General features: G+C 42.5%; 1 protein-coding gene across 10 annotated transcripts in view; it reads left to right on the forward strand.

Annotated features, from left to right (window-relative positions):
• The window catches only part of Fbxw7 (F-box and WD repeat domain containing 7), a 161448-nt gene extending 147234 nt beyond the window's left edge, over positions 1–14214 (forward strand). For all 10 annotated transcript variants that reach the window (XM_029475514.1, XM_021158294.2, XM_029475520.1 and 7 more), the window contains 8 exons: positions 356–490; positions 2546–2669; positions 4307–4443; positions 5885–5998; positions 7444–7625; positions 9458–9683; positions 11198–11408; positions 12312–14214. In XM_029475514.1, the coding sequence (XP_029331374.1) occupies positions 356–490; positions 2546–2669; positions 4307–4443; positions 5885–5998; positions 7444–7625; positions 9458–9683; positions 11198–11408; positions 12312–12580 (1398 nt within the window). In that variant the 3' untranslated portion in view covers positions 12581–14214. The remainder of the gene's footprint in view (positions 1–355; positions 491–2545; positions 2670–4306; positions 4444–5884; positions 5999–7443; positions 7626–9457; positions 9684–11197; positions 11409–12311) is intronic.
• The last annotated feature ends 12257 nt before the right edge of the window (positions 14215–26471 follow it).

Below are 26471 nucleotides of genomic sequence, written 5' to 3' on the forward strand. Positions count from 1 at the left end.
CTATTTATTCAGTAACCCACATGGATGTTTCTAGGACAAGATTTTCGTGTCTCCCAGTGTCTTGGTGTTAGAAGAATGCATAACTCTTATAATTAAAAATAAATGCAGGCTTTGGGTTTTTGTTGTTGTTATTGTTGTTTGTGGGGTTTTTGTTTGTTTGTTTGTTTGTTTGTTTGTTTTTGCCAGTCATGACTTTTAATGCTTTTTGGGAAAGTTACTGAGTAAACTTGCTAAAACTAAAACCTGCAGTCGCTTCAGTGGCTTCTGTCCATGGTTCTACTGCTCAAACATGGCCATGCAGGGGCTTGTGGGTCTTTTGTATGAATTTGTAATGTGTCCAATTCCTCTTTGGTAGAGCTGGAGCGGACCAGAGAAGTTGCTGGCTTTAGATGAGCTCATTGACAGCTGTGAACCAACACAAGTGAAGCATATGATGCAAGTGATAGAGCCCCAGTTCCAGCGAGACTTCATCTCCTTGCTTCCTAAAGAGGTAAGGGGCTGTCAGCCGCACCCGCTGGGGGCTGTCCAGTGGTTATGGGTGCATAACCACAGCCTGTAAGCAGTGTCCTGCTCATTATGGTTGACACTTGGACAAACTGCTATGGCCTTTTGGTACAGTTGTCACATAAAGTGCATTCATACCATGGTACTACTTCCTTCCACTTGGATAAAGTAAGGCTTTGTGTGAGAGTCACTGAGTTTCTTCAAGAATTTTTTCCCTAGGTTATCTAAAGGCTGGCTTTAGTTTATTTGGTTTTTTTTTTTTTTTTAGTTATTTAGTTGTGTTTATTATTTATAGTGGATGTTTTCAAAATTCTGGATTCATTAAGCAGCAACACTCTTTTTGTTTTTATTTTGGTAATTATCTAATGCCCCTTCAAGATCAGTAATTTTATAATTGTTATATTTCCCTGGTTATTACATTATACAATTTTTTTAACATATAGAATTTTACCTATATGCCTTTGTGGCATTTCTACTAATCATCGTCCATCAGAGAGAGAAAGAGAGAGGAGAGAAAGATAACATAAAATTGGATTCTTACAGCTCTTAATCATATAGCCATGTGTGGCTTATAGTTTAAATATAATGCACGTATTGACATTAGACTTCATAACTTAATTTTTATCAAAAGAAAGGAATATGTGATATTAAATAGTATCCTCATAGCCTATATTTTCTAAAATTACTATATACATGTAATAAATATCAGTTAAATAGCACAAAAAACTAACACATCATTCATACAGTGATCCTGAAACCTCAGATTTGAACAGAAAGAGTTTTGCTTTCTCTTTTCTTAGATAATCACTCTAAATTCCTAGTGGTGTTAAATATAGTCATAGTTATAATCTGGCATTAGATTTGAGTAAAATCAGTGAAGTGAAGTACAACTCTGGGGAAAAGCAAAATTGATACTTTTTTTTTTCCCCTGGTACCTTTTCCCTTTTGGAGTACTTTTTAAAACCTCCATTGTCCCAGAAGAAAAGTGTTTATTCTTGGGCGCTTTTTCTACAGCAGAACTCTTTGAATAAACTTAGAAAAGTAACATGAGATCTCCTTTGCTTCCATCGGGGCGTAAAATAGGGGACATTTTTTGTAAGTGAAGTGGATATTCATCTTGATTATTTTACATGCCTGATACCCTCCTCTAGAATATGCATATGTGTAGTATGTTCATGTGTTCAAGTGTGTGTACATATGTACATGCAGATGTGGTCTACCACTGAGTCGAGAGCTTACCCATTCAGCTAGAGTGGCAGCTGTCCAGTGAACAGTGACTGTAGGAATTGCCATGCCTAGCCTTTTACAAGACTGCTGGGATCTGAGCCCTTATCTTCATGACTACACATGAAATGTTACTGACTGAGCCATCACCAAGCTCCAGAATTTGAAAGTGTTTTAGAATTTAAGAAGTAAGCACAGATGATTAATAAAAGGCAAAGCACCAAAAGATTCTCTTGGCTTCCGTGTTCTTTCAAAGACTTCCTGAGGAAAAAAGATGTTTGGAAGGAGAGAGCCCTGGCTTAGCATATCAGCTATGGTGTTTTGTTTCCTGCTACTGGGGTATTCTTCACTTGGGAAGTGCTTTATGTTTATGTGGAAGAATAATGGCATAGACTTAACCCTATAGGGAAGTATGTTATTTAAAACATTATTACCATATTGACACAAAATGTACTTGTATTTTTTTTGATAATTGGTGTGAACAATTTCAAGTCTCTTTACCAACATTTATTTAGGTTATCTAAGTGCTTGAGCACTAGGCTCACACAAGAAACTTGTGATAAGTGGCATTGTTCTCACCTTGTAAGTAAATACCAATAAAATCATAGGTCACCCAGAATAAAGCCTCAGATTCCTAATATGAGATTAATGAGCATTTTCTTTGCTCTTAAAATACTGCTTTTCTTGATTCGTTCAGCCCACTGAAATACAGCAGTCCTAGCAAGATGCTCATCTTGGGTAGAGTAACCTTTTTTTCTGTGATTTTTTTTTTTTTTTTTGAAGTGTGAGTATGCCTTCCCTATTTCCTTTTCCATAGTTGGCACTCTATGTGCTTTCATTCCTGGAACCCAAAGACCTGCTGCAAGCGGCTCAGACTTGTCGATACTGGAGAATTTTGGCTGAGGATAACCTTCTCTGGAGAGAGAAATGTAAAGAAGAGGGTAAGTTCAGAATCACACAGATGTGTTTCTTCTCTGCAGAAGTAAAGGATTCTGGAAACAAGTTAACAGAATAACTTGGCTGTGAGTGAGAGTAGATGGCTGGCTCAGGTGCCTGCCAGAGTGCATCTGCGTCTGTTCACTTCCTTGATCCAAACAGGAAAGGAGGCCACCTGATTTAAAGGAAGCCACAAATCTGCAGTTAAATACCCAGATAATTGAGTATTGTAAATACTCCTCGAATAAACACTTACTGCGCACCTCCTGTGAGCTGAGCATTTGTAAATGCTGGGGACGTGGTACTGTTTCATCCTAGTCTCCCTGTTGTGGACCTTCTATTATTGAAGTATAGTTTAGTTTGGCTTCTGTTTTGTAAACAGGTATCTAGAAAAGTAATCATTTAGAAAAAAAAAAATAGCTGTTTCTGAGGGGCAAAATGCTTGAGAGAGAAAATGGTAATGCTCTGTTCTATAGATTAGGCCCCCTTCGAAGCCGTGTGACCAGGTAGAGAGCACTGACCAGTGAGGGTGAGTGGAGACTCCAGGGCAGGGTCTCAGATGCTTCTTGCTAAGCCTGGTTCTGCAGTCAACCTCTGACTGTTCCTAGATTAATGATAAGATCCTCTTCTTAAGTTGTGGGGTTTTTTGTTGTTTTGTTTTGTTTTTTAATGTAAACCAGGGTTAATCAACTCTGCCTTACCTTCTTTCTCAGAGCCCTTTTTCCCCTTGAGACAGGGTGCCTCTATACAGACCAGGCTGGCCTTGAACTCATGAAGATTCACCTTCCTCTGCCTCCTGAGTACTGGAATTAAAGGGGTATGCCACATACCTAGCTTAAGAGTCCTTTTTAAATGTCCTCTTAAAAAACTATATTTCGTAAAAATGATTCTGAACAGCTTGGTTTATATAGCAAGTTCCAGGGCAGTCCAGACTGTGGTAATAACCTGAGGTAATGGGGTTCACTGTACTCATAGCACTTGGAAGACAGAGACAGGATTGCTGAAAGCTAGAGGCCATCTTGGTCTCCATAGTGAGTTCAAGCCATTTTATTGAGTAGGATGCGGTGATATTCTCCCCATTCTTCTATTCCTGTTGCCTACGTGCTTTATAAGTTTACTGTTCTAGGAAACTATGATAAGTGAAATTATACAGCATTTCTCCTTTTGTGATTGCCTTATTCACTGAGCAAAATGCCTTCAAGGTTCATGTCACAGCGTGTATCCCCATGTCCTCTGTTAAGGCGAGCAGCATTTCTGGGTGCACCACTACATTTGGTGTTCATCTATGGAAAGGCACGGTGACTGCTCTGCTTTTGCTGTGAGCATGTGTGTATCTCTGCTTTTCATCCTTTTGCATATACATGCAGAAGTGAAAGTCCTGCATCCTGCACTGTGTTTGTGCATTTAGGAGTCACTGTACTAATTTCCACAGCAGTGCACATACACTCCCATCTTTGCATGTCCATACCAGCCCCTCCCACAGTCACTGTGAGAGAGAATGGAGAGAGAGAGAGAGCAAATGGAGGGTCAGTGCTGCACAGCCCAGTATCTGGGCCAAGCAGAGAAAACAAGAACTTTATAAGGTGTGTAATTTTTATTAGTGGTGAAAAGAATTATTCTCTTGAACTCTTTGATACTTTAGGGATTGATGAACCGTTGCACATCAAGAGAAGAAAAATAATAAAACCAGGTTTCATACACAGCCCATGGAAGAGTGCGTATATCAGACAGCACAGAATTGATACAAACTGGAGACGAGGAGAACTCAAATCTCCTAAGGTAACAGACTCTTGACATACCAACAGAAACCTTTCTTCAGGTACAGTGCCTGCTCTCTTCACATGTTGGCTGCAGTGTAACGCAGTGCCTACCTTCTATGGAAAGGAACTCAAAGTGCAATGATCAGTGTTCTTTTATTTCTCATTTCTTTAATCTGATAATTTTATTGGAATCAAGGATAAGTTGATTCAGGCATGGTGTCACATGCTTGTAGTCCCTGTATTCAAGAGGCCAAGGCAGGAGGATTACTGTGAGTTAAAGCCAACCTGAGCAATATACTGAGTTCTAGGCCAATGTGAGCTATTAGTATGAAACCTTGTCTCAAAAATGTTTCTCCCCAAAAAGGTGAGTTGAGACACTGCGTGATACTGTGCTACCATGATTCTCACTACGAGGTTGCAGCCTTCTAGCCTCACAGGCCAAATGGATTTTTTGTGTGTGTGTTTGTTTGTTTTTAATTATTTGAAGCAGAAGTCTCATTTTCTGTCTTAGAATATTATTTCAGATGTGTAAATGGTAGAAATACTAAATATATACTTTAATAACAAAAAGTGAGCCAGCTATGGGAGGCATAATTTTATATGCCAGCATGCCCTGGGATAAGTTTTAGGTTGAAACAAAAACAAAAACAAAAAAACATTATTTGCTATTACTCTGTTTCTTCTCTGGAGTGCTAAAAGTTGCATCTAAAACCCACTCTTCTCCTCCTTTTCCGCTTCCACCTCTTTCTCTTCCTTTTCTTCTTCTTTACTACTGAGCTGAGGTGAGCTCAGTTATCCAGGCTGCCTTGGAGCTCACCTTGGTATCCCAGGCAGGCCTTAACCCTGGGACCCTCTATTTTGTCCTCCTTGTGTCATCAGGCCTGGTTTTCTTCTGTTTTTGTCAACAGTATTTACTAAAATAAAGTAACTTTTCTTTTGACTTAAACAGATTAGACATTTGTGTTAGAACCATCTTTATGAAGTTTTGGCTTAGTAAAATGTTAATAGTGGACAGTAGAATATGGAAATATTTAATGTTTAATTTATCATCCAGGAAAAAGATGTTGTGTCTTTTATATAAAGTTCATTCTAAAAATAGATTATAGATTACTATTCTGACACATGGCTCCTTCTTGTTTTCACTGTGTGATGTATGCACATGTGTGTGCGCGCACACATACAGGTCAGAGGAGGTAGTGAGTTCTCCTGTTCTCATTCTCTGTCTGCCTTACTTTTTAAGATAGTCTCTCTCACTGATCCTGGAGCTGGGCTGGCAATTAGAAGCCCCAGGAACACGTCCCTCAGTGTCAGGGTCATTGTGTGACCACACAGAGTGTTTCTATGAGTTGGAGGGATTCGGCCCCAGGTTCTGTCTATCTGAGCCATCTCTGCAGTATGTCACTGTATTCTGAAGAATGTGATGTAGTGACATCCACAGGATCTGTACACTTTTCTTATAGGTGCTGAAAGGGCACGATGACCATGTGATCACATGCCTACAGTTTTGTGGCAACCGCATAGTTAGTGGTTCTGATGACAACACTTTAAAAGTTTGGTCAGCGGTCACGGGCAAGGTAAGTTCACTTTGGAGTCACCATTTTGTGTGTGCAGTCACAGTAAAGTGGATGTTTCTTAATAGCAAATATCAGGCCTCCTTTAGAAACATGTCCCTTTTCCTGATGGCTATGAGTGTCACCCTGGCATGCTGGCAGCAGTAGGGTTTCCTTCATTTAAGTAGCTTGTGTCTTTGTCACTTAGTCTAAGATGTCTCAGGAGCACATCCTTGTTTCTTTTCCTCAGTACCTTTCACCTTGCCTGTGTGAGTTAGAATCACTACTTCCTGATGCCTTCCAAAACATGACAGAGAAATGTGTAATTTTCCTTATAAGCTGCTTTGTTGCTGAGCTGTCTGCAATTTAGAAACCAGGCATATCCTGTTAAGGTTGTCGCAGACATCGGTGGTAGGGAATGAAGCAGGGCTGAAGAGCCAAGCAGTTGACGCAGTGGCTGCACCGTTCGTACACCATGGACCGTTCCTTAACCAGTCTCTAGTGAATATTGAATTATATGTTCAAAAGAGAACATTTTCATGAACTAAGTAATTGACCATTTATAAAAATAACAGAAGAAAGTATGTGAAAAGCTTATGTTTTTAGAAAATGTGTCTTGCTGTGTTGTTCCATGGACAAGAATCTTACAAATTCTCAACTTAGATGTTAAACTGTTCAGAGCAGCTACATATTTCCAGGGTCTAATAGTAGTTTGGGTTTATCTCAGAGTTTCAGCGTCTGTCTTTACATGTCTAGAAGTAGCATAGGCAGCCCTAACTACCGCCTTTAGGCAGATGGGGAGAGCTGTGGTATGTGGCCACACCCAGCGCTCCCTGCATTCTTGCCTTCCTTCTCGTCCTGGAAGACTCCCTACAGCTCAGTAGTATTTTAGTCCTGCGGCCAAGCTAGAGCTGTGGAACTTGCCTGCTCACAGTATGGTTACTTCCTGGCATGTCTTATGCTTTGTAGCATATGATTCTCTTTAAATTTTTTTACTTCATTTTATTATATGCATGTGTTTACTTGTATATATGTCTGTGCACCACATGCATATCAGGTGCCTTCCAAGGCCAGAACAGGGTGTCAGATCCCTGGGCACTAGAGTTCCAGGTGGTTGGGAGGCACCATGTGGGTGCCAGAGCTCAAACCCAGGTCCCTGAAAGAGCAACCAGTGCTCTAAATCACTGAGCCATCTCCCCAGCCCCTTCCTATGACTCCTATGGTTTATACCATGTTTCCTTTCTCCATACTTGTTCCTCAGTCATGTATCCCTGTATAAGCATATTCTGCTACCAAATAAGCCAACAGCAGTGATGGTGTCAGATAGCATTGGTGTGCAAAAATGCTTTCCTAGTGCTTCAGTAAAGTTGAATAAGTAAAATTTATTCCAAATTTTAATGAGATGTTAGTGTAGTCTTTGACTTGCTTGCATTTCTACCTAAAATTAATCATCTGAAGTGTTTTTCCAGTGTCTGAGAACGTTAGTGGGACATACAGGTGGAGTGTGGTCATCACAGATGAGAGACAATATCATCATCAGTGGATCGACTGACCGGACTCTCAAAGTGTGGAATGCTGAGACTGGAGAGTGTATACATACTTTATATGGGCACACTTCTACTGTACGGTGTATGCATCTCCATGAAAAAAGGTAAAGGACGTGCCATTATGATTGGGGCTCGCATTACTCTTACTTGTGACTCTGGGATTCATAGAGTACTAATGAGCTCTTCAAGTGGACACTAAGGATATAGTGCAGATGGTCCTAAGTTAAGAAAGTTGGGTTATATTGGCTTAAAAGTAGAGGATTGTCTAAATTTCCTTCTTCATTTGATATATGGCTGTTTTTCTTCAAACTCTGCTCTCTAATCTGTTTTGATGTTTTGATGAGTCATCATCTTTAAACAAAAATCATTTCCTTTCTTGATTTTCGTATTATGCTGTGTAAGAACAAAAAATTCAGTCACCAGGCCTTGTTGCCTGAGTCCTTAAGTGACACACCCACTCTGCCCCCACTGCATCACATCCCTGCATGTAGACATGGCTAAGGTCCAGGGGCCTTAACTTAATGTCAATACTAGTCATCCAAACTGTTGAGAGCACTCAAATATGGGGTCCTCTTGCCTTTTGCACAGCTGACAGAGCGCCCTCATGTTAGGATGGCTTGCTGCCCTATTTCTGCCCACCAAATGAAGGGAGAACTTAAAGTCCTGTTTTCAAGGTAGTCTCAGCCAAGTCTGGCCTGTTTGCCCTTTCCTTCCCAGTCCCTCTGCCTGGTGCTTTTTATGTCAGGCTTCTGCTGACCTCAGGCCCTTGTGTTGATACTTCTTCACTGCACCCAGCTAAGAAGTTGTGTTTTCTACTTCTTTGTCACTTTTGGTCTGCCGTGTCACATGCTGCTAATCTTTGCACTGAAGAGGTAGACATAGGAGGATACTGAGTTCCCAGCTTTCAGAGGAGAGCTTTCCTCTGACACCGTAGCTTAGAAGGGTCCTTCTGTGGAACCCACAGCATTCATGACCTACAGCTCTGTCCAGACTGCTTTTCATTAAGAATCATTGCTGTAAGCAGACCTTCCCTACAGCCATCCTTGTACAGGGACTCCTCTCACTCATAAATTTGAGCCTGCTTTGCATGGTGTGTTCTGTGATTAAAATTTAGGGATGGGTTTCAAAGGACACCACCTTTCCGTTTTTTGTTGTGTTCATTCTCCCACACGTCAGCACTCTGCTCTGTCTTACGTAGAATGGCTTTTTTATCTCTTGAGAATGAGGTAAAGGTGCCTGGTTAGTAATCATGATTGTCTCACTCTGGTTTTCAGAAGAGTATCATTTTATAGCACCGAGACAGTTGCTTTAGGCATTTGTGTTACTGCTATAGGAATATCTCTAAGAATCTCTGAGTCACCAGCTATGAACACGTGTCTGAAACTGACTTTCCCTGACTGTGAAGTATAAGGAAACAACTATGGCTTTCTGAGTCCCAAATTCACTTTAAAATTCTATTTTGTTGAGAAATAATTGTATTGAAATGTCTACTTACTCAAATAGTTAATAGGAGTTCATAATTGCAGTGTAGTGAAATGACAAAGATCATAAAGAAGGAAAGTTCTGGATTGTTGTAAGTTCATACCACCTGGAGGTACATTGAGGATTTATGCATATGCCACATTTCCATTTTACTGCTAATCAGGATCTTGTTGTGTGATTGGAGAGCTGCTTGAATGCAGTGCTTTCCAGACTGTGCCATGGAACCTTGAGGTGGAACCAGGGTCCCTAAGTCAGGGAACCAATCAGATGGCCAGTTGATCTCCAAGTCTTCCTCACTTCCCATTCCAGGCAGAGGAACTGGAATTTGCATTTGAAGGCATTAGGTAGAGTTTCTCATGAAAGGATTTCTGTTTAAGAAAAAGAGGAGAAAACAATGGTTTTACCTGTCCTGTGCATTCATTTCTTGACTCTTGTGCTCTGTTCTGCTCTGCAGGGTTGTGAGCGGTTCTCGAGATGCCACTCTCAGGGTTTGGGATATTGAGACCGGCCAGTGTTTACACGTCCTGATGGGTCACGTAGCAGCGGTCCGCTGCGTTCAGTATGATGGCAGGAGGGTTGTTAGTGGAGCATATGATTTTATGGTGAAGGTGTGGGATCCAGAGACTGAGACCTGTCTACACACGTTACAGGGACACACTAATAGAGTCTATTCATTACAGGTAAGAGGTCGTGTCTCTCCCACCCTTCGATTCTCTGCCGTTGACTCATAAGATTGTTCTCCTCAGTTACTGTCAAGTTGCTGTTTATAAGTACCTTAAAATTAGCATGAAGAAACACAAATTTCAAATCATTTTAACTGATTTAATGATTTAAATTTCTGTGATCCATTTTCTCTTTAAAATACAAATATTTGTCTTGGAACCTGATACTTCAGGATTATAAATTTTGCTACATTAATTAATACTTAGATAATCTCATAGGAGAATAACTTGGATTTTAATAAACTCCTTAGCTGAGGATTAATTTGACCAAAAGCTGCCCCTTTGCCTTGATAGCTAAAAGTTGATGGAGCATGTAATTGTGATTTCATCCCCATTTGAAGTAGCTGTGGAACCTCTCTGCAGAAAGCTCTGTACTTACTTGCCCAGAGCCACTGACTGGGAGCCACAGAGAGATGAATTTGACTAACCTGTTTTGTTTTCCTTTAGACTTGATATCTATTAATAGACTGTAATAGTTAAGATCTTCAGTAACTAGACATAAAACGTGGGATACTTTTATTTCTGGAACTGCAGCATTTTCCATCTTAAAATATTTCCTGTTACATAATTTCCTTCCCAGTTACTACTGCCTGTTAGTTAGATGAGCAAAGTAGAACAGAATCCCAGTGCTGATGTTGCCGTTCTTAGGGCATTTGATTCTTAATTGATGATACTGCCCAAGTAATGAAGTATTGATATATAATAAAGATATTGATTGCTTCAGAAAAGAGGATGGCTTCCAAGGAGAGGGAATTGGTTGCTAATGCTGCTGCTTGTGATGTGCTCAGAACGTAGAGAATGATCTCAGAATAGATAGCCGCATGTTATAGAGACCTTCTGGGGACCAGTAGTTGCTTATTGGCTTTTAGTGTCCTTGGGAAGCTGAAGAAGAGAGACTACATAGATTGCATTTGTTTCTAAAATACCCCCTCTTCTAATTCCTGATACAGTTTTCTTTTGGGATATTTGCTAATTAGCATTAATTTCTTGTTTACAAACAATTTTTAATGGAATTTACTATTGAACATCAATGAAAGTTAGCTGTGGCTATTCCCTTCCCTCAGGTGCTCTGTCTCAGGCACTGGCTTTGGCTTCCTCTAGGCAAGTCAGGCACCATAGTCCTACTAAATACCTGGGATGTGGCTTCCAGCTGGGAGCAGGTGGTCTGAAAAGGATGCTGTGTATTTCCGGTGCTTTGTCGCCTTCTTGAAGTTGTTTCTTCCTTGTTTGAACGATTCAGCTGTTTTGTTTTGTTTCTTTTTTTAACTTTAAGAGAATTTATGAAAGAAGTATTTTGAAGACATGATCTACAGACTTTCATGGCATGCACATCAGCTTACCTGCAAGTTTATCCTAGTATGCTTTGTTCTGGCCTACATGTTGCTTGTAGCCCTCTCCCTATTGTGAGTAATGTCAACAGCTGCTAGGACAGGAATCCATGTTCCTGTTGTAATACTCTGTGTCTGTTGTAGTTTGACGGCATCCATGTGGTGAGTGGATCTCTTGATACATCAATCCGCGTCTGGGATGTGGAGACAGGGAATTGTATTCACACGCTAACAGGACACCAGTCATTAACAAGTGGAATGGAACTCAAAGACAATATTCTTGTCTCTGGGAATGCAGATTCTACAGTTAAGATCTGGGATATCAAAACAGGACAGTGTTTACAAACATTGCAAGGTAAGCCCTGGCCCTCTGTTAGCCTGTCTTGAAAAATGTCATTGCTATTCAAGAGAGAACCTGTGGAGAGCAGAGGTTTAACCTTATGCAGAGTACTTACTCCTGATGAGCTTGTGAATGTTTGGCTTTCAAAAGTAGGCCACCTTGAGAAATGGTTTTCAATTGTGTCTTTAATGTGAAAATTGTTAATCATTTCCTGTGTGTTCTGTTGACTGTTTAACCTTAACAATGAGAAAGAAGAAAGACGTGACTGTCTCACGGAGCAGCGTTCCTTTTGAGTGATCATTTTATTTTGAATTGAAGCATCTCTGATAGGAAATTACTTTGGCCTTTGCTTGGTCAACTCCTTCAGTCGGAATGGAAGGAATAATGGTGCTCTCTGAGGTAAAGGTAGAGTGAGAAACATTGGCATTAGGTATTAGCACCATTGGGTTCTCCATGAGTAACTTCCTTCTCTTAGTCACAGCCCTTAGAAGGTATTATTGTTGTTTGTTTGTTTGGAGTGAAGCCATCAGGAGGCAGCACATAGCAGCCTTTGTTCATTAATTGTGACTGTTCCTAGGAGTTTGGGGTAGTCACAAATTCTATTTCCTTCTTTGACTGATCAGTTCATCATGGCAGAGTGACAGAGTGACAAACCTGAATGTTCCTTTTTCCAGCAGTGGAATGTGTGCACTGACCAGGGCTACTGGGAGCCAGAGCTCTTGAGACTTAATACTGTAGTTACAAATAGCTACCAGATTTTCTTACATCCAAGCTGGTCCTAAACTACACAAGGTTGCTAAATGTGCAGCTTTTTAAATATTGCATTTCTTGTATGCCATAATGTAGAAGAGCACAAGTCCCACGCAAAAGCCCCTGAACTCCCTTCCTAAGCAGTAACCCGCATTTGCCTTTGCCTAGGTCCCAGCAAGCATCAGAGCGCTGTGACCTGCTTACAGTTCAACAAGAACTTCGTAATTACCAGCTCAGACGACGGAACGGTCAAACTCTGGGACTTGAAAACGGGTGAATTTATCCGAAACCTCGTCACATTGGAGAGTGGGGGGAGCGGGGGAGTTGTGTGGCGGATCAGGGCCTCAAACACAAAGCTGGTGTGTGCAGTCGGGAGTCGGAATGGAACTGAGGAAACCAAGCTCCTGGTGCTGGACTTTGATGTGGACATGAAATGAAAAGCAGACATGATGAATTTTGTCCAACTGTGTAGACAATATACTCCCTACCCTTCCCCCTGCGCAAAAAACAAAAACAAACAAAAAAATGAAAAAAAAAAACCAGAAAAAAAAAGAGAAAAAAGAAAAGGAAAAAAATCCCTTGTACTCAGTGGTGCAGGATGTTGGCTTGGGACAACAGACTGAAAAGACCTACAGACTAAGAAGGTAAGAAGAGACAAGAGACCGTAACTGACAGGAGGCGGCAGCTGTCGCATCTCGAAAAGGCCTCACTTGTGACTGAGGGGCAGCTTGGCAAGACGACTCTCTAAATCCAACCAGGTGCAATTATTCTTTGTTTTCTTCTCCAGTGGTCATTGGGCAGAGCTACATCAGCGTTGTTACCGTCACCTAGAAAGGAGTGGCAGTAATATCCAAACACGGGCTGCTTATCTTCTAATCAGAGAGCATCTGCAACAAAACATCATTTTTCTGAAGTGGAAAAGCTTAAAACAATTACTGTGAATTGTTTTTGTACAGTTATCATGAAGCTTTCTTTTTTCTCTTTTTTCTGTTTCTTTTCTTTTTTTTTGCCAACCATTGCCAATGTCAATCAATCACAGTATTAGCCTCTGTTAATCTCTTTACTGTTGCTTCTATATACACTCTTCAATGCATATGTTGCTCAAAGGTGGCAAGTTGTCCTGGGTTGGTGAGTCCTGAGATGGATATAATTCTTGATGCTGGTGCTAGAAGTAGGTCTTCAAATCCGGGGTCGTTGTCCCACCCCTGTACTGTACTCCCAGTGGCCAAACTTATTTATGCTGCTAAATGAAAGAAAGAAAAAGCAAATTATTTTTTTTTTATTTTTTTTCTGCTGTGACGTTTTAGTCCCAGACTGAATTCCAAATTTGCTCTAGTTTGGTTACAGAAAAAAAGACTTTTTTGCCACTGAAACTTGAGCCATCTGTGCCTCTAAGAGGCTGAGAATGGAAAAGTTTCAGATAATAAAGAGTGAAGTTTGCCTGCAAATAAAGAATTGAGAGTGTGTGCAAAGCTTATTTTCTTTTATCTGGGCAAAAATTAAAACACATTCCTTGGGACAGAGCCTGAGGTGCCTGTTCTGTGGAGAAACTTCTTTTTGAGGGCTGTGGTGAATGGAAGAAAATACATAGTAAAACTGACAAGATATTTTAAAGATATATAAAACACAAAGGAAAAGGAAGTTGCTGGTCAGTCGTAGCATCTTACAGTATTGGGGAAAACAACTGTTACAGTTTCATTGCTCTGAGTGACTGACGTGAGAGGAATTCGCTCTGCAGTGACACTCTGTCACTCGCCTACCAGCTCGATGAGCGAGCGGGAGTCAGATGGTCCGCCTCATTCACCAGGAGCCGTAACTCAAGCTGAACTGTGAAAGTGGTTAACACTGTATCCTAGGCCGTCTTTTTTTTCCTCCTCCTGTTTATTTTTTGTTTGTTTTATTTATAGTCTGATTTAAAACAATCAGATTCAAGTTGGTTAATTTTAGTTATGTAACAACCTGACGTGATGGAGGAAAACAACCTGTAAAGGGATTGTGTCTATGGTTTGATTCACTTAGAAATTTTATTTTCTTATAACTTAAGTGCAATAAAATGTGTTTTTTCATGTTATTGCGCCTGCTTCTTCCACTAGATAATACTGTTTCATTATAACTATATAGTATTTGTGTCCGATATTTTAAATAATCAAGTTTTGGGTTTCTTACATCCCCTGCATTGTGACATAGAAACCAGCGCTTCTGAGCTCAGCCAAAGCTGAGGCACTGCAGATGGCACCCGAGCTGTCACGGAGGCCACTCTTCTGTTTGCATTGTGTGTATGAACATAAAAGCTAGTTTCTTCAGTCATAAAACTTGGAATTACAACTAGAAGCCTTGTAATAATGAGTTCACCTTCAAATCGCATGTACCAAGTGTTCACCAAAGCACTCGCACCCATTCTTCTCTCAGGCTGAGAGAAGTAGCCTCTGTCACCTTTGACTCAGATGGCCCTGAGAGCTTCAGCTCAGGTAGCTTAGGTGGTGCCTCAGATGAAGTCGCGGGATGGCAGGATTGAACCAGTTCCCAAAGGCTGAGTGTACACTGCCTCTGATGAAATGCTAGCAAACTAAAACAAGGTTTGAGGGGAAATGCCTTGTCTTGTTTTGTTTTTTTGTACTATTTACTCTTCTGCTGTTAGAGAGGCTAGAAAGGCATACATCTCTAATAATCTCAATAACCCAGGCCATAGGAAATAAATCTAAAATAAACATGGAGTCTTTCTCTGTAGAGAATGAGGTTCTCATAGCCGCAGCATCTGTCCTCTTTATTCACAGAGCCACTGTCTTAGTTAGGGTTTCACTGCTGTGAAAAAACACCATGACCAAGGCAACCCTTATAAGGGTAACGTTATAACTGGGGCTGGCTTGCAGGCTCAGAGGTTCAGTCCATTATCATCAAGGCGGGAGCCTGGCAGTGACTAGACAGGCATGGTGCAGGAGGAGCTGAGAGTTCTACATCTTCATCTAAGGTTGCTAGGAGAAGACTGGCTTCCAGGCAACTAGGACAAGGGCCTTAAAGTCCATGCCTACAGTGACACTTACTCCAACAAGGCCACACCTCCTAATGGTGCCACTTTGTGGGCCAAGCATGTACAAACTATCACAGCGACACTGCTCAAAGGCTAAGTCACAGTGTATCTTAAAGTGGACCCTGAGCATAAAGAGGCACTGCCTTCCACACTGTCGAAGGAACTCCTTTTGGTTCATTGGACCTCAGCAAGCACACAGTAAGAAAGATGGGACATGCAACAGTGCAGACTTGGAGTGTTACATGACAGAGAGCAAGGCACGGTGCAGACTCTGCGGGCTGTGGCAGCTCTGAGAATACCAGAGCCACTGCTGCTGTTCACAATGGTGACATTGCTCAACAAAAATAATGGGCTGATACAGTTCTTGGAATTAATATTTTCAAAGGGTCACATATATGATGATGCTACACTGCGGTATAATTCAAGAAAAGACCCACCTTTAAAACATGGCAGAACATAAGAGCTAACTGGTTTTGCAGATAATCAACATCCCATTTCTGATAGTTACTAGACCTCTGATTATTCGACCTCATCTGTCCTCACATTCAGAAGTGGAACAGAGCATCTCCAAGGTTACCATGAGGGTTGGCTGGAATGTTACAAACCTCTCACAGGGCTAGCAAGATGGCATGGTACACAGGCTTGCTGCCCTTAGGTCTGTCCCCAGGATCCATGATGGAAGGAGAGGACCAACTCCCAAAAGTTATTCTTTGGCTTCCCCACGTGCACCAAGGCCTATGAACGCCACACCTGCCCCCATCATGCACACACACAACTTCAGTGTTGAAAAGAACAGACCAGGTCATTGTAATGTTCTGTATTTGACAATTATTTTTATGGCTCATTCAGGTATATAATGAAAGTGGCATAGGTATATATGTTGAGTTTTTATTTATATGTGTGTATTTACTTTAAGTCAGGTCACATAGACCCTGCAGTTTTAGAAAAATATAATACAAACTAATATTGAGCACCTAACACTGTGTCTACTCGGGTGTTAAATGTTCTAGGAATATATAAGGTTTGAGGATGTATAGTGCTCAGTTGGTAGAGAGCTTGCCCAGCATGCAGAAAGCCCTGGGTTCAATCCCTAGCACCGCATAAACCAGCCCTTGTGATTCCTATAATCCCAACGTTCAGAGAGTTGAGACAACAGTTACCCCTGGCAAGTTCTACTTCAGTTCAGAATGCAAAAGGCCATGTGTCCAAAAAAAAAAGTGGATCTGTTCCAGAAAGAGAACATGTTTGTCTTATTGTAAAGAAAGTAAGGAGTTGACTGTAGTTGGTTTTTTGTTTTGTTTTGTTTTTTAAATCAGTTTTGCTGAAGGAATTTGCTGCTTTATGTAACTATGTTTTTATAACATTGTAACAAAACCTAATGCTCCAGTTAGGGCACAAAGGTGACCAGGACAGGTGTTCAGTGGTGTTATCAGATGTGGCAAAGGACTGGGCTTTCATTTCTTACTGAAATTGTTCATAATTTTGACTTCCAAGCCCCCTAACACTTCAATTGTCTCGGTCCTTTCATTAACCTGGAACAGCTAGTGCCTACCTAAAAGCTATGTGAATATTCCAACCTATTTGTTTAATTTCCCAAAAAGAAAGAAAGCAATTGACATCTAATTATTTGTATCAGCTGTTGTGGGCCATTTTCTCAATCTTCCAGCTAGGTTTATTATAATGTCTATTTCCTTGAATGGATTAGAGAATACAGTCAAGTAGAAACAGGAGAAACCTCGTTGGAGTCTCCAGGGAGTGAGCAGTTGCAGGCAGCTTCTGAGACCCAGTCCTTCTAGACCCTTCTCCCTAAAGGTACCCCACCACACCTCATGAAATAAGGGTTCCAGAAGAGCAGAGCCTTCAGCCTGCCCAGCTACCTTGCCTTGGAACTTGTGTTCCGGAAGCATGAAGGCCTGCTGCTTGCCTATTGGGACAGATGTCCACTGCATTCCCTGCCCCTCTGCTTCCTTCCCTAGGAAAATGGAAAGCTTTGAAGTCTTCTCAGTCAACCATCACACAGCTTTTTGTTTTCTCTCTGTTAGGTCCCCATTAAAGGTCTAGACTGCAGCCTGTATTCTCTCAGGTTCACCAGCCAAGGAAGGCTCTAACCTGCCATGCCTTAGGGCTAGTTCAGGAGAACATCCTGGCATCCTGTTCTGTAGAGCTGTGTAACTCTTAAGGGTAAAGGAGCTCTGTGTAGCCAAACCATGAATGAATGAGAACAACTGCTGATAAGGCAGGTTGAATTGGCATTTGCTGCATCTTGAAGATTGGATGCACGAGCACCTTTACATACGCAGAGAGAGACTACCGGCATCAGTTTCTTCCGTGTTGACATCCTTGCATTCCCTCGTTCCTTTTCCTCCTTCACCCAGCAAGGAAAACTGAACAGAACAAAACAAAAACCAGGCTAGATGGTCCTGTCTGTAATTCCAGCACTCATGAGGTATGAGGGTCAGGAGGTCGAGGCTTCATGAGACCTGCCTCCAAAGGCAAACAGTTGAAAAGAGGCTTAGTGACTAAGGAGACCCCCAGTGTCTGCCTCAGTGATCACCGGCTACTGGATATGAGAGGTGGTTATGGATGTTCACACACTGTTCTCCTGGATATGAGAGGTGGTTATATATGTTCACTGTTCTGGACTCCTGCATTAAGTAAACCATATGGCAGTCTGAAAAGCTGGTACATAATCTTTCATTTTGGCACTTTTCTGCCACCTACAAGCTAGGTCCTGTTAGATCCAAAGTGGCGGCACTCGACTCTCTTAGTCATTGCTTTGAATTGTAAACAAGCATAGCATGATCTGGCGTTGTCACCAGCCAGCATGTCTCAGTAGCCACTCAATTAATACTTGTGAGGCCCAGATGAGGGATGCCCCTGCCAACTGCCATCTCTTTTAACAACAGAACACTATCAAAAGGTAATTTGAAAGTTTCTTCAGGAAAGGGAAGGCACCGAGCTGAAAGCGCCAGAACCTGCATACCTTTCCCCAGTGAAGAAAAGTACAAAGGAAGTCTAGCTCCAACTCCTAGGAATGCTCCTTGCTGCAAACACCTGGCCACTTCCCAGTTTACCATTGAGTATAAAAATAGCGGTGTTTCTATTTCAGATCTGATTCTTCCCAGGATTCTGGAGGACATGGAACCATTGAGGGGATCCACATTTTGATGACTCTCCTGAACATCTTGGGCCAAAACCTATTTCTTCTGTTTGTCTGTGGACTTTGTTTCACTTGGACAGCTGTGGTCTGCAAGAAACAAAAAATTACTTTGAGATGATCCTTGCAAACCAAAGGTTCCACTATTATGAGCCACAAAAAACATTTTGCCAATTTACTTTTTCCCCAAGAGGTTCACAGCTTACAAAAGAAACTGCAAAGCACTCTTCAGTACGAGGTTGCTAACAAGACTTAGATTCACAATGAAGTCCATAAGACTTCATCAAACCGTCCTTACACCATACTAATAATCAGAAAAGGCGAGCTTATCAATCTGATGACACTCCCGATAAAGTAATGTGATAGTTTAAACACACCAAAAGGATCCAACAAGGTAAGGATGCAACGAAGAGCGCCTGCGTTAAACACTGGATACAGATTTGGGAGAGGTGAAGCTTTCTAACTTAGACTTGTCAAAACTGGATCCAGAGTGATTCCTTAGAATCAGAACCATACAACAAAGTAATGAATGTGGGTCCCTTCCTTGTGAGATGTTTAAGGAGGTCATTAGATTTGTGTATTAGAAGTGCATCTCATTGTGGCATGGCTCTGCCCATCAGGAGGACTACAACTCCCAGCAACCCATGCCCATCTTAAAGTACTACAACTTCCAGTAACTGATTGCCCTTATATAGCCTCTTCAGTTTCAAGGTGAATTGGCCAGTCTCACAACTTCAGTCTCCTCATCTATAGGTGAGGTAATATGAGGACAACATGACACACTGTAGGTCAAGTTAGTATAGGGCTTCAGGGAGAGAGTCCATAGTGGACATGACCAGCAGACTGAGAAGGATCATGTGAGGAGACGCGAGAGGGAAGAAGAGGGATAGAGAGGAGGGAGCTTGGAGCAAGAGGCCAAAAGGGCTGGTGTAGCCAAAGTGGCTGGATTCTATAGGGAAGAGCAGCTGGGAGAAGGGCAGCCCAGCCCCAGGGCTGCAGAAGTTTAGGGTAGAGAGCAGAGTATGCCAGCCAAGAGGACCCTGTAACAGGGACTGAGGGATGCTGGGAGAACCTGGCAGCCGGATCCAGTTTGATATGTTAAATCAGCACCTCAGCCTTTTGTCCCAGGTTTGAGACCTAACAACTACCCTAACTTCAGCAGCCTTGTACACTTGGACTGTAAATATTTGTAATCGACTTGTGTAATGAAACACTTTTATTACAGATAAGCTCATTTTATTGCCAAGCACTCACACACACAAAGAGAAACTTGCATTAGGGGATCCACCCACCTTCTTTTTTTTAAAGAAAAGTTCTCATGATGCAGCCCTGAATGTCATGGGATGCTCTACATAGACCAGGCTAACCTCAGACTCACAAAGCTATATCTGTTTACACCACCCATGTGGTGAGATTAAAGGTATATACCACTATGCACTATGTATATCTCATTCAGAATATCTCACTGTCTTGCAAACCTGAGGATGTGTGTGTGTGTGTGTGTGTGTGTGCATATCATACGAGTGGTCCTCATTCTTGACCTATCAATTTGGAAGATATAACAACCATGAGCCTTAACTCAACTGGAGAGAACTGTAGAAAACACGAGTCAGTTTTCTAGTGTTGTGTGCTGGGATCCCCTCAATCTTTCCAACTGCAAAAACAAAAGAGTTGCCAGAGAAGAATTTGTTCTCTGAGATCTGCACAGCAGAGGAAATACAGGAGGAGTGGGGAAATTGTGTTGGGAAAGTCATAAGCCACCGTTTTTAGGGCGGGCGAGATGACTCAGCCAGCCATAAGGGTGCTTGTCATCAAGCATGACAGCCTGCGTTCAATCCCTGAGACCCACACAGTGGAAGATGAAAACTAACGCCCACGAGTTGCCCTTTGACCTCAACATGCCTGTTCCCTCCCTCTACAGGCATAATAAATGTAATTATAATTTTTAAAGAAGGTCTGTTTTCAGGTCCTTGGGCAGGGGGGCAGGGAATTGCTACAGAAGTTAAATACTTCAGTTACATAAGAATTTTTAAAAATAAATGTTACTGGTCTACTTGTGTGCCAAAAACAGCCATCCAAAGAGAGGAACAGCAAGCTTCTGCATTCTGAGGCTTGAAAGGAGGCCAGACCATGCAGAAGGTAAAGCCGTGAATCCTCAACACATGTCAGCAGCCGAATGCTAGTACCATCATCAGGAAGGAGAGACAACCGGATCCAAATTCCATCTCAGCCACTTGTGTGACTCTACAAGTTTTCATTTTTTCTTACACTTACTATTTACTGGGAGACATGTACACGGTGGCATCCTACATGTGTGGAGGCCAGAGTGTGTGACTAATTCACTTCACAGTGACCATCATTGTCACTGCCACTACCACTAACAGTGTCTTGGTGACCATTTTCAGACTTACTTATCGATAAGACTTCCAGGGTACAATATTCAAAATGCCTTCCCAAATGTGCCAGGGATCTGAAAGTCTCCCTTTGGGTATGTAGTGTGCAGTGGAGCCTCATTTCCTGAGAGACGAAAGAGAGAAAAAGGTCTGCACAAACTGATATGGGCATCTGCATTCTGCTGAAGGGCTTGCAGACAATCACAGTGGTGTGCACAAGGGTCCTCCAGCAGAGCTATTGGCCACTCAATCAACACAGCTCCATGTTGGCATATATTTATTGTTTTATGCTTATTATTTTGCTTGAGACAGAGTAGCCCAGGCTGTCCTTGAACTTTCAATACTTCCCATCTTAGCCCACACTTGGGAATCAAAAGCGTGCAAAATCATGCCCAGGTTTCTTGGTCTTTTACTGTCTGTCTCTTAAATATGATAGGATCGCTGAGCATTTGGAAAAAGGGTGAAATTTCAGAGTAACAGCCCCCACCCAAATACCGTAAGAAACCTTGGTATGGGACTATAATATGGAACTATAGAGCTGGCTCAGTGGTTAAGAGCACATACTGCTCTAACAGAGGACCACCATTGGGTCTCAGCACCCACGCTGACTCATACCTGCCTACTCCTCCAGCTCTAAGGGATCTGATGCCTCTGTAGACGCCTATACTGCTGTGCACACACACAAAGACTATGAAATCTTATAAAGAATCATATTACCCTCACAGGAGAAAACACTGCATTGGATAAGGAGGTAAAATGCAACTTTTAAAAAGAGCTCATGGAAACTAAAATATGGGAGAAAAATTATCTATTCAAAATAAAAATTAAAAGAGTTAAGAAGACATAAAGGGAAAACTAAAGTAAGGTAAAATATAAAAGGTTAAAAGATTGGACTGGGACAAGAAAATGAACAGAATTGAAAGCTGATTGGAAGGACTGCTGAGGTAGGTGCCTTTGAGAAAAACAAATTTGCCATACCATGGGTCTGAGAAGAAGATTCTAAACCCTGAGAGAAAAAGAAAATCAGAGATTTAAAAAAGAGAGCTAGAGGGTCCGGGGTATAACTGTGTTAACAGGGCTCTCACCAGACATGTACAAGGCTCTGGGTTCCAGCTGACACAGGTAGTTTGCAGGGATAACTTAGTAACCTGGGACCCTCCCACCCAACACCTGCAACAAGTGACACACAAACCTGTCTCCAGATAAAGTAGCTGGTCACGCTGTGCCTTAGCAACTCCTAGTAACTTTCTTTTTGTGACCAGACACATCCTGGAACATAGTCTGAGCTTTGAGGCAATGCTTCAGTTCAGCCTACAGTGGCTAGGTGCACGTGCAGTAGGGCCAATCATGTCTTCTAAGGTTTTCGGGATTAAACTGAATTTGCATCTTATACTTATGCACGGATGGATGTGCATATGATTAAGAGCAGCACATCATGGGAAAGAACACGTTCAGTGAACAGAGGTTTGCATAACCTAAGCCAGAAAAGTACCCATACACTGGCCCCAGCAACTAAACCCTTCCTCCCGGAAACCAGGAAGGCATTCTTGAGCTTTGGGCTTGCTCAGGACGGGCTGCTCCCTTGCCCAGTGTGTGCATCCACTCTGTGCTTTCTCTTCACTTCTGAGTAAAATTCTTTATTGCTTCACTCTCTGTGTGGGCAGCTTCAATTCTTTTGAACAAGACACCAAGCTCCATCTGATCTGTGAGCCCCCTGGTTATACATTCCCAACACTGCAAAAAGAAGAGAAGGAGGAAAACTGAAACTTTAGACTTCTCAGTAGTAGATGCCAGGGACCTTCATACTCACATAGGTGGTTTAGTTTTAATTTAGCATTCAACACCTACCCATAATGATAATGACACATAAGCCATCCCCAATTAAATGCTTTCTTTTATAAGAGTTGCCATGGTCATGGTGCCTCCTCATAGCACTAGGACCCCGACTAAGATGGTGTGTCATGCCGAAAATAGAATGCCAGCCCAGGAACTGGGCAAAGGGCTCAGGGATGATAGATGATGGGCAGCTGTACTTAGGAATCAGCTGAAGTGGGAGCCTGGAGGGCCCCTGAAGAAAGGTTCCGAGAGTTCAGAAGAAAACAACAGATCACCACCATGAGAGAAAAGAAGCTCTTCCAAGTTCAGAAGTTCAAACAATACATTTAGAAAACAGAAAGATCCTGTACATGAAAAGCTATGCAATAGGTAAAATGAGGCAAAAAGATGAAAAAAACAGCCACGATGTAAGGAGCCGCCTTCACATTGGCCATTACAAGATGGCGCTGATGGCACTGACACCCGTGTTCTAAGTAGTAAACAAGCAAGCTGCGCATGTGCCGGGGTAGCTTTCCACGCCATGTGCTCTGCCTTTCCCGTGACGACAACTCCGGCCGATGGGCTGCAGCCAATCAGGGAGCGACACGTCCGAGGCGGAGGACAGTCCTCGATAAAAGGGAGAGGGCTCCGCCATCTCTCTCTCTCTCTGGCTCCCTCTCTGGCTCTCTTCGCCACTGGCTCCTGATGGGGTAAGCAATAAAGCTTGTGCTGCAGAAGATTCCGGTTGCCCTGAGCGTGATCTTACCAGGGGAACAAAAGCGCGGGCAATACCACAGAACACTATTTAGCCCTAAAATATACAATATTCACAAAGCCATAAGCTGTACATAATGATTTGATAAGATGGCGGAGGAAGAAATGGAAGAAGAGAGTTCATTCCTTGTTGATAGACATTATTAATCTCTAATGATGAAGCTCTAGGTGTGTACTTTCTGTAAGGCAGTAGTGAGGTGCTGACCTCCGTGGGCTTGGAGCTTTGGCTCCAGGTTCTGAATTAAGTACATGGAGCTGGGTAAACAGCCTGTATGCGCTTCCTGAAGAGGCCTAACTATACCTGGAGCCTCAAGGACAGTAACCCCTCTCTCCTCATCCGCCTGCTTATACCCCCATTATCTTCTTAACTCATAGTGGGCTATATTTTTCAGTTTTCTTACCAGGAGTTTTCAGTTTTGTTTTGTCTTTCTGTATCGGGAAGTACTCTTTAGAAAGTGTAAATAACTGATCTTTCTGGAAACCCAAGTTTAGAGCATCCATTTTTATAACTCTGTTGTTCCTTTTAAAATGTCTAGAGCAAAACGTCAACAAGGCCGGAGTAGAGATGTAAAGGCAGTCACTTGGAAGGAGTTCTCTGGGTACGTAGTAACTACGTGGCCTCCTTAAAGCAAATGCACACGTCCCTGACACCAAAGGCATTTTGTCCTCTGGGAAGTGGCAAGGGAAATGAGTGGGTGGACATTGGTACCATGGGCTACTGCTGATCTTCCATTTGCAAGGGCAGAGTCACAGCTGTTCTCTGAGTGAATTCATGTGCCCTGGCTTGGTCTCCTTGAAGATTCTAGAACCAGTGAGCCACTGTGGCCCAGGGTGTGGCGGCCAGCGCAGAAGGCTAACTGGTGTCAGCCCATCTGTGCAGGCCAAATCCCAAAGTCTAAATAACAGGCAAATAGTTGTCACCTGATCCTTCTGAATACACCCTGGCCTGCTCTAAAGTCCCTAAACCACAGACATGGCCTGTCTGCGCTTTGTGGGTTTGAGAGCTCTATAGTCACCGGCTAACCATTTGTGTATGCCTCACTGTGGCTTTCTGGTCAGTGGCCTAGACTTTTATACAGCAAAATGACTACAGGTTTCAAAGCAAAGACAGATCATGAACAATTTTATCTGACTTAGAGAACCTTGTAACCATTACTTATCAACTGAAATTGCCTGTTTGCTGAAGCAGGCAGCTTCTTAATTTTCTGAAGTATCCGTGATGGCTCATGAAAGCCTTCAGACTCTTTAAAGTATCTGTGAATAGATTAAGGCTCACGCTACTTACTACCCTAGTGCGCACACACCCTTATCAGTTAAAGCAGCTCTTAGAGGCTCGGGGTCTAACATAACTAAATGACTAGGTTCCCCACTCAGAGTTTCAATGAAAGGATCCCTTAAGTGTAGTTTGCCACCTCTGGACCTTGCCCAACTTCCCACATGGGTGTGCCTTGTGGAAAAGGAGAGAGGGCTATGACATGTCTTGTGTTAGAACTCGTATCTCCTGTTTTGCTGAATACGACTATTTCCTTTTGCTTGTCTTGTCTTCCCCCTCCTCCTTCTTTCCCTCTGTCTCCCTTCCTTCTCTTTTTTGAGTGCTTGCTGCATCTCCCAAGTTGGCCTTGAACTCTGGCCTCTGCGTCTTGGGTGTTGAGATTACAAGTGTCCACTATCACACCTGGGTCAAGTGTGATTCTTTAAAATTCATGGGGACTATGGGCCTGGAGAGATGGCTCAGTGGTTAGGAACATTTGCTCCTGAGGACCGGAATTCACATCTCAGAACCCATGTCAAGGGGCTCCCAAATGCCTGTAATTTTTAGCTCCAAGGGATCAGGCTCCCCTTTCTGGCCTCCCATGGCACTGGTATACACATATATGTAGTCACACACATCCTCACACACATACCGCAATCAAAATTTAAAAAATCTTTAAAAACAAACAAACAAAAGGAAGCTTCCTAGTGCTTCTTGTGCTGGACTCCCCAGAGCACGCCCCTTTCTCCAGCACACAGATGCACACATGCATGTGCACGGGCACCCCACCTGCAGGCCCCAAGCATGCACACTCCCCAGTATTTCTATTCCTACTCAGTCAAGGAACTGCTGCAGTGGTGCAAATAAATCACTGCTAAATGAGACGGAGATTCCAAGTCTGGGCAGCATGACTGCACATGAGCATTACTGGCTGTTTTATGTCTCTGCTGCCTAGGGGTCTGGTCTCCTGCATCAGGAACCCACGGCTAGTGAGTGCACAGAAGGGCAGACTAGAGTCAGATCCAAATATACCCAATGGTCTCTTCCTCCAGGAAAAACAAATAGCTCTTACCCACAAAATATCCTCTGACTATTGGAAATACCAGGCTTTCCTCTTTGCCCCCTTGGTTGTGCTGGAAAAATCCAAATGAGAAGACTTCCTGTTTAAAATACTCAACGGAGGAGAAACAACAGATCAACTTGGGCTAATATTGGTAGCGGGGAAGACCAATTAACAGCTTCATGAATTGTGCTGTTTACACTTCTATTCCTAAGGTTAATTATGCGATCAAGTAATAGCTTTTGCCTTGATTAGAGGGCCCTCAGGAAATAAAAGTGTGTTTCCATTTGAAAGGCGTGTTTGCCTTTCAGTCCTGTGGTGGTAGAGAGGAGCTAGGCTCAGCATGCATAGCCCATCCACAGCTAGCATCCAAGAAGTAGCTCTGGAGTCAGACTCACCACATACTGTCACCACCACAACTATTAGTCAAGATATTCTTCATTTAAATAGCACCAAGACTGGGGGGCGGGGGGGGGATACATGAAGCACTGAGGTGGACTCTAACTCTTACTTGCTCCCTCTCCCTCTCCCTCTCCCTCTCCCTCTCCCTGCTTTGTGTGTGTGTGTACATACACATGAGCATGCATGTACATGTATGTGTGCATGTGTGTAGACATGTGCTCAAGGAATTGAACGTAAATGGTCGTCTTTGGTGGCAAGCACACATTCCCCCTGAGCTATCTCACTGGCTCTGCCTTGGATTATCAGTAATACTTCCCTGAAGTTTCCCATTGTTATCTATTGGGAAGAATCAATACAATTAGTTCCTTTACCCTAAAATATACAGGAACAAACAAAACCCCAAAGAACTTCACCCATGTGTCATGGATGTGTTTTGCAGCGTTGTCT

This window comes from Mus caroli, chromosome 3 (assembly GCF_900094665.2).
Source record: "Mus caroli chromosome 3, CAROLI_EIJ_v1.1, whole genome shotgun sequence".
NCBI lineage: Eukaryota > Metazoa > Chordata > Mammalia > Rodentia > Muridae > Mus > Mus caroli.